Consider the following 15,172-nt stretch of genomic DNA (forward strand, 5'->3'; position numbering starts at 1 on the left):
AAGCTTTTTTTTTGGGAGGATAGGAACCCCAGTCCCCTATGCACCCCTATGGTACGCCACTGAATAAAAATAAAAGATTCACCAATCACAGTAAATCTTTGCCGCCATGAAACAGACTCAATTACACTGAAATATATCTACAGCTATCTGTGTTACAACAAAAATCTGTATTTAGAAAAGTTTACATCAAGGAATGTGAAAATAATGAGGCTGGCTAAATCCAATTCTAGAACAAATCCCATTATAAATTAATACCACAGTGCATAATAGACTTTAGAGACAAATGCATTGTTTCTCAGTTAGAGACAATGCGGATGTATATTATCGTGATGTTTTTATGTATGTTGAACTGTTGGGTGTTATGCTTTGTAAAAAGAGTAAAGTTCTGTAAAAGAAAACGGGTGATTATAAATATGTTATTTTACTATATGAATTTTAGTATCAAATTAATGTTGAGCCCTGTCCAGACTATCAAATCTTATTTGATAAAAACATGTGACATGCCTAAATATGGCCATGATGACATCACCACAAAGAAAATTTAAATATGTGAATTAAAAAAACCTCCTTAGTTCCTTATTGCACAGCCTGGATCAAAGTTCATGAAAAATACAACAAAAGTGTACAAGATACCAAAATATTGAAAAGTCCTTTAAACTTAGAATACTAGAAAAAGTATACTACATAAAAAATATGATATTTGAACTGCCTGTCAATATGTTACTCTACTTATAAAGGTCTGTTCACATTACCATCAAGTATGTGACAAATACCTTTGGCCATGTTTATACATGGGTGAGATATGACATCTTCATGCCCAAATATGGCAACATCACAGATATTTGTCACCAAAAAAAATTGATAATGTAGACACGTGTTAATGAAAAGATAAACATATTCAATTCATTTATAATAGTGTACTCAATTGATGTTAAATACTTCCAATAAGATATCATTATTATAAAAGACATTTTCGGTGATGACAGTATTTGGTGGATTAGTGTATGTTTGCCCGCCAATTTGAGACCATCTTTAGGACCTGAAAATGTACGGTGGTTTTGGGGTTTGGTCACTGTCCAATTAGCGTGTTTGCTCTGTGTGAAAATATTGAAGATTGTTGGTTCTTTGAATAACTGGTCTTGGCATTAGAGGGGTCTCAAATTGGAGTAATTCACAGTAAAAAAATATAAATCACCAACTCTTGAGCTGAATGAACAGAGTCAAATAGTACAGTATAACAAAATACAGTCTTTAGTAATGATAAGCAAGTTCAAATATATTGAAGAGACACAGGTACTGCAGTTAAACCTACAAAATGATAATTTTGTACAAGCTTACTGTGTCATGACTACACTCATTAAAAATGGTAATCAAATATGGAACATGCCATTTGTCGTCTTTTACATTAAATGGTTTACAAGGGTACAACTTAATGGTACTGGTAACTAGAGCATGTTGGCTATTAGAAGGCAAATACTTTATACAATGACTGGTAAATATTATTGATGTAATAATATATGAAAATCAATTGGGTGCAGCTATAATGTATAATGTTTACATGATACATTCAATAAAGTACTGTTTGTGATACATGTATATTAAACCTGTCCAGAACTTTAGGATTGAATAGATGATTATTAATCAAGAAATTCAATGTACAATCTGTGTCACTACTCTTTCACTATTGGCTTTCCTTGCTGACATCTCTCTCTTAGATTTGAATGAAGCATGGGGAGTAGGCTGGGGGAGGGGGAGGAGGGGTTTGGAGATAAATCCCTATGAAGGCAAATTAGTTTCACAAGTGGGTTAAAATACTAAATAGGACCATGCATTTTCCATTGGAATAGGGATATAGTTCCATATTCTTAATTTCTTTTCAGATCAAATCCAGTGACCACCAATGGCACAACCAACCTACAAACTTACTCTCTCTACGTTCAGAATGACATTTTAAGGCTACATAAAACCTGCAAGTTCACCTAAACACGTCATCTTAAGATATGACAGTGAACACGGCAGATTAAACCCTGCTTAGCCTGTTTCTTCTTCCTCAATATGAGAGGTCAGCCTTACAAACCTTTCCTCTTTTTAAATTTGTCGAAAGGCACATTAAATCCAACATAATCCCTCTTTCCAGTGAATGAGTGAATACCATTTTCCCCTTGATCCATTTCTGCTTCCTCAACTAAATCTAACCATTTCCTAGGCCATTTCATACAAATTATGGCAGTGATGAGACTAAATACCCCTTTCCTCTCCTCATACTCAATTTATTGGTTCACTACACTACGGTCAGTTTTGAATAATGCATGCTTTACCATCATAATTTACATCAACCTCCACTCATAAATAATACATATAAGTGAGACCCAGTAAAAATGCTACACAAAAATGAATGACTTCACAAAAAGCAATGAAAAAAAAAAATGAAAAGAAGGAACAGATGTGTCGGTGCAAGTTCAACATTTGGATATACAGTAATTTCAAAATCAACCATTTTCATTGTTAACACAATAATCATTAACAATATTTCACAATTAGTGTAATATTTGTCATTTTATGCAAGTCCCCCATCTGTCCTGTTGCTTAACACAATTAATTGCAAACAAAAACCTCTATGCAATCCCCAAATTTTGGAACTTCAGGGCTTCACTTACAGGACACACTCCGGGGGATTTGGATGGCCCCCTTGTCAATGCCCACTTATTCTCCCATCAGGAAAATCCCCCTCACCCACTTTTTTTTTTTCAGGGGTCCCGTATCTAGACACTGAAAAGGAGATTACAGGACAGTACCATCACAAATAAGCCAATTCATAGTTCAAACATTTGATGCCCATATCAAGGTTTTCAGCTGCATTTAAACATTTTTCTTACTTTTCTTCTCCTTTATATTAATTATTCACTTTCAATTGTTTGTTTTTATTATGTACTAATCTTGTATTCTTTTTATGCATTTTGGCACTGTAGGCCTACTGCACTATATATTTTTTTATATTCATCTGCCAAGCAATACAATTTTCTGTATTCTTTATATGGAAAAATAAAATTACATGAATCTTGATTCTTTCTTGAAGGTCAGTTGACACACAACATAGGTTTAATACAGATTGACCTTGGATATGGGCATGCGCAGTTCAAACTACGAAATAGCTTATTGAGATCATAGATGAATATGGACTTGGATTGTTCACACTTCAAAAATACAACTTTACTATTCAACATAAAGAGTTGTCAGTCACAGAGTATTCATTACCACCATAATTAATACATAATTCATATTTGGCAACGTTCCATCAACCTACGTAAAGTATAGTCACACTCGGAGACAGTAAACGGCACAAAAATAGATTACATTATATTTAATATAATATATTCAAACTTACATTGCATTCAAAAATATTTTGGTGTGTTGTAGGAATCATTATATTGTCATTGCTAAATAATGCTAAATATCACTTGATTGCAGGGGCGCCCTTTGCACTCATCTTTTGACAATGTGAGTCAAGGTCTTTTCAACTCATGTGGTCAGCAAAGAGCACATAATAGAACTACAAACAAGAGGTCCGACTCCTGTGTTTCTTGGGAATGCTATCCAATTTCAAAATTACTGCCATGAAGGGCGTGTCCTTCAAAAGATGAGCTTTTTTTAATGTTCCATTGCATGCATACAAAATGAGGGCAGTCGGAGCTTTTGCATTTCTATACTCTTTGCTGTCAGCCAATAATCACCTTTCCATTTGCCTTATCAAAATTCTTCAATATTAGTTTTTTTTTGCTTTCTCATATTTATCTTTGCACACTCTGCATTGCATCGCATCGGCCCTTGGTCGATCACTATTATGACAATGTCGTTATTATAAATAATAATAATAATAATACCATCTATTCAGTGATTATATGTACTGGATGCAATCTACCATCTTTACAAAAAACATGATTACTGCACTATTTCAGCATAAGTATTAAACATACGTAGCCTAAAATGCCATCACTACAACAATAATTAAATATCTAGCATGAATATAAAAAGTCGATTTCCTTGGAAACAAAAATTGAAAGTATACAGTAATAACACAATAAATTCTATAAATACCACAAAAAGAAAGTTTTGTACAATATATCATTTATAATATTGTTTGAATAAAATATGTAACTTAGTATTTTAATAATTCATTCGCAATACCTCATGTGATAATGAATATTTACTGGGTATTTTATGGCATTATACAATTTTGAAGGTTAAAAATTTTAACATAACATAATTGTGATGAGTTTTTTTACATTAATAGAATTTTATAATATAGAAATTATATTAAAATGCACCAAAACTATACAGATAAAGGAATAATTTGATTTTCCCTGCTTTATATGGTTAGTGTTCCAGTAGAATCATTATAGTGGTTATGTAAGCAATTTTTGTCTATAACTTTTAATCTACCATTATTGTCCAAAATAAGTCATCTTTTAACACACAAATCCAAGTTATAGGCCATCAATTTTATTGATTTTAACTATTAAATATAAATCAACTGAATGAAACTGAAAATTCAATACATTGGGATCCGAAAACATTAGGACATAAGTACATAAAAAAATGCTGTTTGAAATGGAGCATTCCGGAATCTCAACCGAACTTAACAGTTGACCAGTCAGAACAGGTCTTGAAACAGTGCTTGTTCTACAAACGCACACGTGTACACTCTCTGTAATTTTGCGATTTTTTTTTATGGGACCGTAGGAACAACGTGCAAGCGACAGTCTTTGCAGGATTGTTCATAATCTGAAAGTGTGAAGCTTCTTCATATTTATTCATGCATTTAACTTGTATAGTGGAACAAAATTACAGGGCTCTTAGTTGAAACCAAATTACTGGGCACTTAGTCAAATTCAGTTCATCCCCCAAATTGAGACCACAGAGTTTGGTCTTCAATTAGAAAGTTTAATTTGTGTTGCAAATTGTTAATGCTAGTTGATACTTTGAAAAGGTGGTCTCAAATTAGAGGGTCTTATAATTAGAGCGGTCTTAAATTGGAGGGCAAACTGTACTCATATTCAAGCCTATCTTGGTGGCTACTATTCGACATAATTATATGCAATGCTACTCATTACGTGGTTGAGGGTCAACAGAGCTAAAGACTACTTAAATGACCTATGACCTTTATTACTAATCTACACAGTACATGTGTCCATATACTAACTATAGTGTACAATCATATTAATATTATATATAACTATATATCACAGACAATAAGTTACACAAAGATATTTATACAATCCTATACAATTCACATACAAGAAAATATTGTGTAATATTTTATATCTTTGACTATTTCGGCAGACGATGCATTACTGTTTTTCGTTGGATAAATATACTTTCAGCACGGACATGGGCCGTCCGAGTCCCTCTCAAATTCATAATGCGGCTTTTCGTCTACTCGTACTATCCTAGACTTGTGCGCATCTGTGGCCGGCGTAGACAATGGTAACATCATTGGCCTGTGCGTTTTAAGTTTATGCGCAAGAGTCATAAATATCGCTATCACATTTTCTGATTCTTTTGAATCCAATGCTGAAGTTTCAAACAGCGGCATGTTGTTTGCATCTGCAAATTTCTGCGCCATTCCGGTTGTGACTAAAACCTTTTCTCGTATGTCACACTTGTTGCCGACCAAAACACGAGGTATATCCGGTGAGAGAGAGTGTCTATCACATTCATCGATCCATGTCGGTAAACTTTCAAATGTACTTAGTTTAGTCATATCATACACAAAGACAACAGCATGAACGTTGCGGTAATAATGTTGTACCATACTCTTGCGAAAACGTTCCTGCCCTGCTGTATCCCATAGTTGTAACTAGAAGAGAAAAAAAAAGCAGAATTCATTATTCAGAATGCAATTAATTATACAATATGACAACCAATCAATACCTGACATACTGTGTAAAATATTCATGGACAATTTGCAGTAGTTGCCAATACACTGACATGCGCTTCATCTCTTTCAGAATCAACACGTCATAATTTCAAGATCTGCTGTCATGGCGAAATCTAAAACCAAAATCAAACAAAGAAAAATCATCCACAGTATATTAATATGGTAAAATGATTTTTATAATCTGTACCCCAGACCACTGCATGGCACCTGGCCCATACGGAGTGTGACACAGGACTTTTTTTCCACCTGGCTTTCTGTCTATTAAGATGGATAAGCGCTCCTGGCAGAACCATCTTGGGTCTGCCCCTGAGCAGCGCCAGTACATGCCAAATGAACGACGCTTACTGTATACTGCTATCATAATCAACAAATTGAAGTTTTCAAATTATCCTTTTATTACTCTGTGAACAAAAGGATTTGTTCATTTGTTTACAGATAGGGATCTATAAAATGTGCAGTACTTAACACAAAGTGTCCTAGTTCGACACTGTTCATACAGTATTATACAATTTTTTTTCACCCAAATATATTTTATGCCCATAGATAGTCATGATGTGCCTATATATACAGTAGATGCTATGATGTGATGTCATCAATATGGCCATGATGCAATGCCATCATGACCATAGGCATGTCACATGTTGTTGTCAATTATGATAGTTGGATGGGACTTAAGGCCACTGTGTCATAATGCATTTTATAGAATGTTTCCTCAGAACTATTGCATCACCTCTCCATTATAGTAAATTATCATTTTCTAGCATTTTATCATAATGAACGAAAGCAATCTTTCATCATTTTAGTGGTCCATGAATAATTGATAATCCAGCTATACCAAACCCCTTGAGTACAAACTCTCTAGAATATTTCAATTTGATGTCATACAAATTAAACCACAAAAATGCAATAACTTTTTAGTGCTACACACAATAATAAATTACACTAATTCTGAGTGGTGTTGTGTTGCCTAATGGTCAGCACATTGTCAGTTGATGAATGCATTTCTGCTCGCTCTGCGTGCTTCCCGATGTATTTCCATCTGCTGATTGTCCGTGGTAGTCTGAGAAGTCACGCTATAATTGAGTAATGATAACAGTTGATATTTTTTATAACTCATTCCATTTATGCATTTTGGTAATGAAACATAATCAGAATAAATGCAATATTCATAAATTAGAGTATGAAATTGAGCAACCATAAGGGACCGTACATACAGCAATTTTCATCACTTTCACAATGAGTACAAAGCATATGTTTTAGGGTGGAGGTTGAAAGTGTAGGCATAACTACTCTTTTATAAAAAGGATTATCTCAAAATGACACAAATCATTTTATTGTGCACACTGTACTTTCAGGGGGTGGGGGGAGGGAGGTCAAAGGGAAGGGTATGTTTTGTACACTCGTATATGATAATAATGATAATGGATGATACCTAACACATGGGTGCTGCTACTAAGTCCCCCGAAAATCTTGGTAAGTTTCCAGCAAAGGAAGGCCTCTCGACTCTATCACAAACAAATAATAATCTCCCGAAAAATAACTACTGTAATCTTCCGAAATTTGTCATATTTTCATGCATGTTATAGCACAGCATGAAAATGTCTCCCGAAAGTTGGTGACGATGGGTTTCTCCATGCATGGTAAAATAACATTAGATGCGTTAAAGAAAACAGTAGCTCATTTACATACAGTAGATCATAATCACAATTAATAACGCATAATAAATATATACTGTATTTATCCTCAAAACTGTATTTTACTAAATTCTCAAACTAATCTAATTTCTTAATGCATGCATTGTAAACTAATGTATTTTTTAAGCATAATAAAAAATATATTTATCCTCAAAACTGTATTTTACTAAATTCTCAAACTAATCTATTATCTCCATGCATGCACAGCATTGTAAACTAATGCATTTTAAATTTTTATTTCATGCAATAGGAATAGGGACATTAACTGTATGAATATCATTATTTATTCCATCATTATTATTCATCATGAACTTTCAGCATACTACTATATTTTGCAGGACTTAGTAATTGGACACCATCAAGTCATTACTATTATAGTATTACTGAAATTTATACTGTAATGTTAAGTACTTTTTTAAAGCGTCATCCTCTATTAGACAAATACAGTACAGCATCCATTATGATCAGTATTTAAGGTCAAAGCGTCAAAGGTCAAAGTAGCAGTAAGATTTATCAATGTAGATTGTCACTTGATTAAATACACTGATAATTTATCATCGCTAATGGTATTTCAATTTTGTGAGTCTTTTCATTTATTATCCCACACACAACACAGTGCTTTTTGTTGTCATGACATCTTCATCGTCACTCCTGGTCCGGTATTTAAATGATCCCTGTTTTTTTAGGATAGCAGCCAAGTGCCTTAAGAGTGACGCTAGCAACATCTTTACTAAAATCACCACTGCCAATAACCACCACATGCCCTAAAGCACAAGTTCTTAATTAGAAACCTGGGCGCAATAAACTGTAATTTTAATATCAATAACTGTACTGTAATAAAATAAACTGAAATTCCACATAAATTTACAAAATTTGTCAATCATATTAGTTTTAATGACATATTTGCATGCTCCCTTGTAAAGTCACATGTCATTGCCTAAAGCCAAGGGTAGCAATTATTCTGTATAGTGTTTCTAGTATCCTGTTTCCTGCAATGCTTCTGTTAATGGTAGGCCTACTGTACTATATATATTCACACTTGCTATTTGTAACAAAGAGAATGCTACAGGATTTGAATTATTATTACTGGTATTGCAGGCCTACATTTATGATGCCAAACACAGAATATAATACTGATCGCCTATAATGAAGAAAGCAAACAATATAATATGATGCATAAATTAAAGATTAATATATAATATTGAATAGCTAAAGCCACACACGTGTAAAGCTTTAACCCAGATTATCAAACTTTATTTAAAAAAAAAAAAAACACCATTGTACGCCCATATACTGTAAAGTCATGATGTGCTTATATGGTCATTATGTGATGTCATCATAACCATATAAATCATGTCACATGGTTTTGTCACATCAAATTTTAATAATCTGGACAGAGGTAAAAAATAATCTTGTACTGTTAGCAGGATGATGCGGTTAGCAGGGGCGCTGAAACCTATAGCCATAATATCGGCGCTGTTTCGAACGACACGGTGGTAGAACAAGTCTTCTTGGATATTAAGGACTATAAACTGATATGCCCAGTGTATACAGTGGCTCATGTGCACTATAAAGAACCCAGTAAATCATTCGAGACAAGTAGGGGGATACCCCGGTGTACTGGAACAGACAGCCCCTGGGTTGACGACGAGAGTTGCTGTTGCCGGGTTACCAGGTAGCACATGACAGGAACCTTAGGGGCGAAGAAAGTAATTGATCGAGTCCCTAGTCCACATATCAAGTGCCCTGAGAATCTTACATTTGATGGATACTGTATGTGCGCTATATAAATAAAACTACACTATTCATCATACAGTACAGGTAGCAACAACATTTAAGTATTGGTAAGAATATTACACATTTTTATTTTGCAGTCTCTTGAGTCTTTATAATAACGGCCTACAGAACAGTACATTTGTAGGTGATTATTACACTGTAGGCCAGCATAGAGAGTATCATCAGACCATATTTTAGGCATAAACTGTATCAGGGCTTATTATTTGAAAATGGCAGGCAAGGTAAAAAACACACACCTACTGTAATTTTGTTTAGCTATTGTGATTATTTGTGGGAGGGGAAATTTTAGCTTATCCTATGGAATAATTAAATTACACACATAATTAATACTTTATCAAATTGGTGTTAGAATTCAAAGCAAAATAACATACTGTACATCCTAGCAGAAAGCAATGCCACAGTATTGACAGTTTTCACTAGATAGTATTAAAGGCGATTGATTTTCACACCCCTGAAGAAGAGTTTAAAAAACTGTAGAATGCATTTATTGCCACTGTCTATCAGGAATAATGATTTTACTATCATTGTGTATTCTCCAGTATTCAGTTACCCACAATCATTTCCTACATGAGCATGATACAAAAGGATAGGCCTTTATACTTCTGAAAACATAATTTGTAAAGTGCTCACTGATTTATATTGTTCTCTATGTTCATGCTTATTTCATTTTTTTCTTGTTAATTGTGTATCACTTTGCAGTTTGACATACCCTTGATGTCAAATACCAGGCTCAAGTTTTCTTAATTTTTGGCAGATTTCAGGCTTAAAATGTTCTTATTTTGTTCTTAGTTTACACACCTTTTAAACAAAAAATTATTTAATTGTACGGCAGTATGCACAGTACTGGAATGTAGGTAAAAGTGACCACACAAAAAATGGCCCCAAATGTCAGAGCGGTACACCTACTGTATTATAGAGGGTATTGCATAGTCACACCTACTGCACATAATGTACAGATATAATTTTTTGGTTTTAAAAAAATAAAAACCTCATTTGAAATTTTACCTCAGCCTCAATTTGTTCTTATTTTGTTCTTAATTTTCAAGCAATTTCAGCCTCAGTGTTCTTATAAAATGTGTTCTTATAAAAAAAAAAAAAGTGTATTTGAAAACACATTGTCATGCGCTTTAGAAATCGAGTATCATAAAGCAGTGGAAAAGTCAGCCACGTGAAGGCCTACTGTACTTATCAAGGTCTGTGCACAAATATCAGCGAACATTCACATGCCTTCCAACTAAACCAGGGGTAAGGCTTAGCAATCATAAAGGGAGGCTTGATTCTCTTTGATGACAAGTCAGTGGAGCATAAATTTACTATAGAAACAAGCCCAGACTATCATATATTATTTGACAAAAGCATGTGACACACCTTCAGGGACAGTTCTAGAATTTTTCAAACAGGGTGAAGGGGGGGGGGAGGGGTCGCAACACTTTCAGATAAAAAGTGAGTAGCACATAACATTCATGCATTGGAATTTTAAAAACTTATTGGCAAAACGGGGGAAGGGGAGGGGTTACCGTGTGATGATATCAAATCACGACCATTACAGTATTTACAATAGGCACAACGTGATTATTTATGAGAAAACAGGTTTTTTTTTTAAAGAAAATTTATGTAGACAGAGTTTAGTAGAATGTGTGTACGAAAGCTCGCAATAATAAAATCTCAACTACAGTAGTCTTAAACACCATAGTACTTCTTTCTTTATTGTTTTATATGTGGACTACAGCAGTAAGGCTTGTCATATTTTTCTTACTAAACAAAATATCTCCCAAATCAATTGTAGTCCGCAAGTTGAATACTTTAAATAAGTAACATCTTTCATTGCGGACAGTACTTAGTCAAGAGTATTTTTAAAGAGTATATTACAAAATTTGCTTTGACAATTTTGTCACTGATGTGATATTAGACTGAAAAACATCGCTGATTCATCAACAAATTTGATGACCTTTTCAGAGGCAATAAAGCCAGTGAGAAGATGTAATAACTCAAACAGTATTTGCATCTACTGTACAGTACGGTTATCTTCATCACTAATTAAGTGTCTTTTAAAATGAGGTCAGGATGACTATATGTAGGAAATTAGGTCTCAACCATGAATTCAATAGCAATTAGCATCAATGCTTATTGCAAAACATACAGTATTTTTATGCTGTAAATTCATGCATCGATGTAGGAAAAATTTGGCATTTTTTTGTATATAGGCAATGCAAAAAGAATCATGTATTTTTTGTAGGCCTACTGTACTGTAATTCCACACCTTGTACAACATGCAAGTTAATTTTAATTTTTTTTCCTCCTGGACCACCATTACTGTAAGTGTAAAGTAATTTAATTTTTGCACAGATGATACCTCAAAAACTAGCTCAAATTTGCACTGAAAATCTCTAGGAAAACAGATCCACTGAAGGTTAGGTAAAGGTAGAGTCACAGTACTGTAGGAGAATAATCCATAACTTGCAGAATTGCATATGAGCTTGGTCCATGACTACCTAGCAGCCGTAAAGAGGTGCTTATATTAGTTACATGTTCACATCATTCCACAGCGATAGGGGCTGAAATGAACTATAACATCAGGGTAACCAGGCCCTACTCTTCCGAAAGATGCAACAGGTTCTTTAAAGTGCACATGAGCAGATTTATACGCTGCGACTCCTCCATTTTAAGTCCTTATCCAAAAAGACTTGGTTCCACCAACCCAACCCTGGGTGAGGAGCGGCTGGAACCAGCACCGATGGTAAGGCTGAAGCTAGCGGCACCCCTACCTTACCGTTTGGCCACTCGACTCGAGTAAAAGCGTACAGTAACCTCCACAAAACCTGTGGTGAAATTAGCGCGTATTTTTTTTATATGCGCGGACAGATTTTTAGGCCTAATTTGCGTGTGGAGGATATGTTACCTGCACAGAACAGGCCTTATTTATACATTCTGGTAGACCAATGTGAAACAATAAAGTGTTTAAACTGAACACGTCAACAGCTTTTCCCGACTTCCAGTTCCTTAGCTGTGTTCAGTTTCACAAAGCGCTCATAGTCGACCAGTTAAGTTGAGTTGATTGAGTTCTGTGTCAACCTGAGCCTGCCTAGGCCCAGGCTATCTATAATAAAACAGTAGTTGATCCATGACCATGAATTTATTTAATAATGAGGAAAAGAAAACAGGCCTAGGCCATCCATAAACATTCATCATACTGTACAAACACAGACTGCCTAGGCTAGGTCCATGGCCAATTTCTTCCTTAGAGCCTAGGATAGGCCTAATTTATTCTAGGTCTAACCTACCTACAGTAGTTTGCCTAGTGGGCCTAGCTTCCTGGGATAAAGGAAGAGAGAAGTGGATAGCCCCCCCCCTGTCTCTTATACACATCTAGATGTGTATAAGAGACAGCTTATTGGCAAGGCCTAGGCTAGTTACAGTAGTAGTAGTAGTAGGCCTAGTAGTAGTAGTAGGTGCTAATTATTACCTAGGCCTAGCCTACTGAAGCTGTATTCTGGTACAGTACCTTAAGTGATTCGCCATCAACATCGATCGTCTTTTCTCTAAAATCTACCCCTATTGTAGCCTCAGTCTTTTCTGGAAATTTTCCACCACAAAAACGAAAAGTAAGGCATGTCTTTCCAACATTAGAATCCCCTATCACAATAATCTTGAAGATACGTTTTTGTTTGTCAGATTCATCGTATGGGTTTTCTAGGGTTGAGGTGGGCTCGCTCGTGTCACCTTTATTATCACTCATCCTAGTTGAAGTGGCACTTTCAAATCGTCCAAATAAACAATGCCCACAAAATACTTATAATCTGATGGTTTATGTATCCCAATTCTCGTGTTATTAAATGTATTACATAAAAATATGTTGTATTCCAAATATACAGGCTATCAAACATCCACCCTTCGTAAGTCAGCCATCACGGTGTCTCTCGAGATATAAAATATCTAGCCTCGTTCGAAAGTATCATAAAAATAGAATATTTCAAAATATATTACAACATAAATTCTGCATAATATTTGTACAATAAATTATTTTAGTCTATTTATTATTTTAAATAATAATTATATTACATAAAGTAATTTAAATGGTATAATATGTGACCAAATATTACAAATTATTCAACAGTATGCAATACAAGCAGACGAAAACAATCGCACTGTAATTGTAAAATTGTAGTAGTGAAAATTGTAGTAGTGGAGTACAATACACTAAATATTTAGGTTTCTTGAATAATTTGGATTACCATAGTATTTTTTTTTTATAGTATTTCACTTTTGCAAATATGTTGTTGCCATTAAACAAAGTAAAAAATGTTCAACACTACACATTTTGTTTTGCTCTTTTCGACTCGCTTACTGTAAATTGGTGGCGCTATTACTATACATAAATTGAGAATAATACAGTACTTCCTATTGTAAAATAGATTGCTACCGATACAGGATACTATGTAAACGAGAATGGACATCCAAATTGTGAAAGCACTCCAATTAAGGGGACACTTATTCAATTCAATTAAAGTTTTATTTCAGACATCCATTGTCCATATAAACAATATAGACGGGGACACTTTCTGAGTGTGTAAAATTGTCAAATCAAAACATTTTCAACTCCTGGGGAACTTTAACATATCACTATTGTTTTAAGTTGTATCACTACTACAACTACAATAGATTCAATATAACAAAATTTAATTCAAATTTATATTCTGACAACTTTTGAGCGATAAAATGGACATTTATTTCTTTATCCATATCAAGGGTTAAAATTGGATATCAGCTATAATAGCGGTACACTTTTACTTTTCATCATGAGATTTATCTATTTTTTCTTGTGTACTTTCAGTATGGATTTTCAAAGTCATTACTTTATTCATTCTCTGTATCTGTCATAGCACTGGAATCGGGAACAACATAGGCCTACTGTACACATTTTGTTGCTTCAATTACATTTATTTTGATTTTATCATAAATGTATTGGATTTGCATTACAAGTTTTTGATACAGCTTAGTTTAACAACTCGCTTAAGTCAACTAAAATAAAATTATAAAGAATCTATATCTCCATTATATGACTACGTGCCAATAATAAGCTTTTTTTATGCAAGATTTTTTTTATATTTCGTTTCAAGGACGCCCCCAGTTTTCGACTCCCAGACCAACCCACCAATATTTATGATTATTTCGCATACACGTATTTGCAGTCAGTCTATTATCACTGTATTATTTAAAATTTGATTTATAAGCAGTGTCCACATTACTTAAAAGTTAATTGATTGAAAATGATTTAATTGTGAATGTCATTAAATTATAATAAAACATTTGAAGATACAAGTACAGGTCTCCCTCCAATGATAGACCCTTCCAATGAAAGACCCCTCCAATTAAGGACCAGTATTCTCTGGTCCCATATTAACAAATTTCTTTTATCTTTATTATTCTAATGAGAGACCAAAGCTGTTAAAGACCATGGAAACCCAGGTCCCAAAAGTGGTCTTTAATTGGAGGGAGACCTGTAGTTATAAATTTCATTAAATGTGATAAAAACACATAATTTTTATGGGGCCATAATAATAAATCACTGCAGGAGTGTGCTACAAGCTGACATCGGTAAATTCAGTCTGTGGAACCCATAGAGCTATTAAACAACTAGAGTGCTGACAAGATGGCGCAGCAATGCAGAGTTATGTATGTGTACCATCCAAGATGGCCGTCGTAGTAAAGCGCCACCTTCAGGCTTAGTATACATATTAATAAG

At 34.3% G+C, this 15,172-nt stretch overlaps 1 protein-coding gene across 1 annotated transcript; it reads right to left on the bottom strand.

Moving 5' to 3' along the window:
• Nucleotides 1-3,188: 3,188 nt before the first annotated feature.
• LOC117108852 (putative Ras-related protein Rab-33) lies at nt 3,189-13,352 on the bottom strand. The gene is made up of 2 exons (XM_033251022.1): nt 12,932-13,352; nt 3,189-5,857 (listed from the first exon to the last, which is right to left on the bottom strand). The coding sequence occupies exons 1-2, from the start codon at nt 13,163-13,165 to the stop codon at nt 5,378-5,380; spliced, it is 714 nt and encodes a 237-aa protein (XP_033106913.1). The 5' UTR covers nt 13,166-13,352; the 3' UTR covers nt 3,189-5,377.
• Between the last annotated feature and the right edge of the window lie 1,820 nt (nt 13,353-15,172).

This window comes from Anneissia japonica, unplaced genomic scaffold, assembly GCF_011630105.1.
Source record: "Anneissia japonica isolate Jap-2015-1 unplaced genomic scaffold, ASM1163010v1 scaffold6417_len956965_cov193, whole genome shotgun sequence".
Classification (NCBI taxonomy): Eukaryota; Metazoa; Echinodermata; class Crinoidea; order Comatulida; family Comatulidae; genus Anneissia; species Anneissia japonica.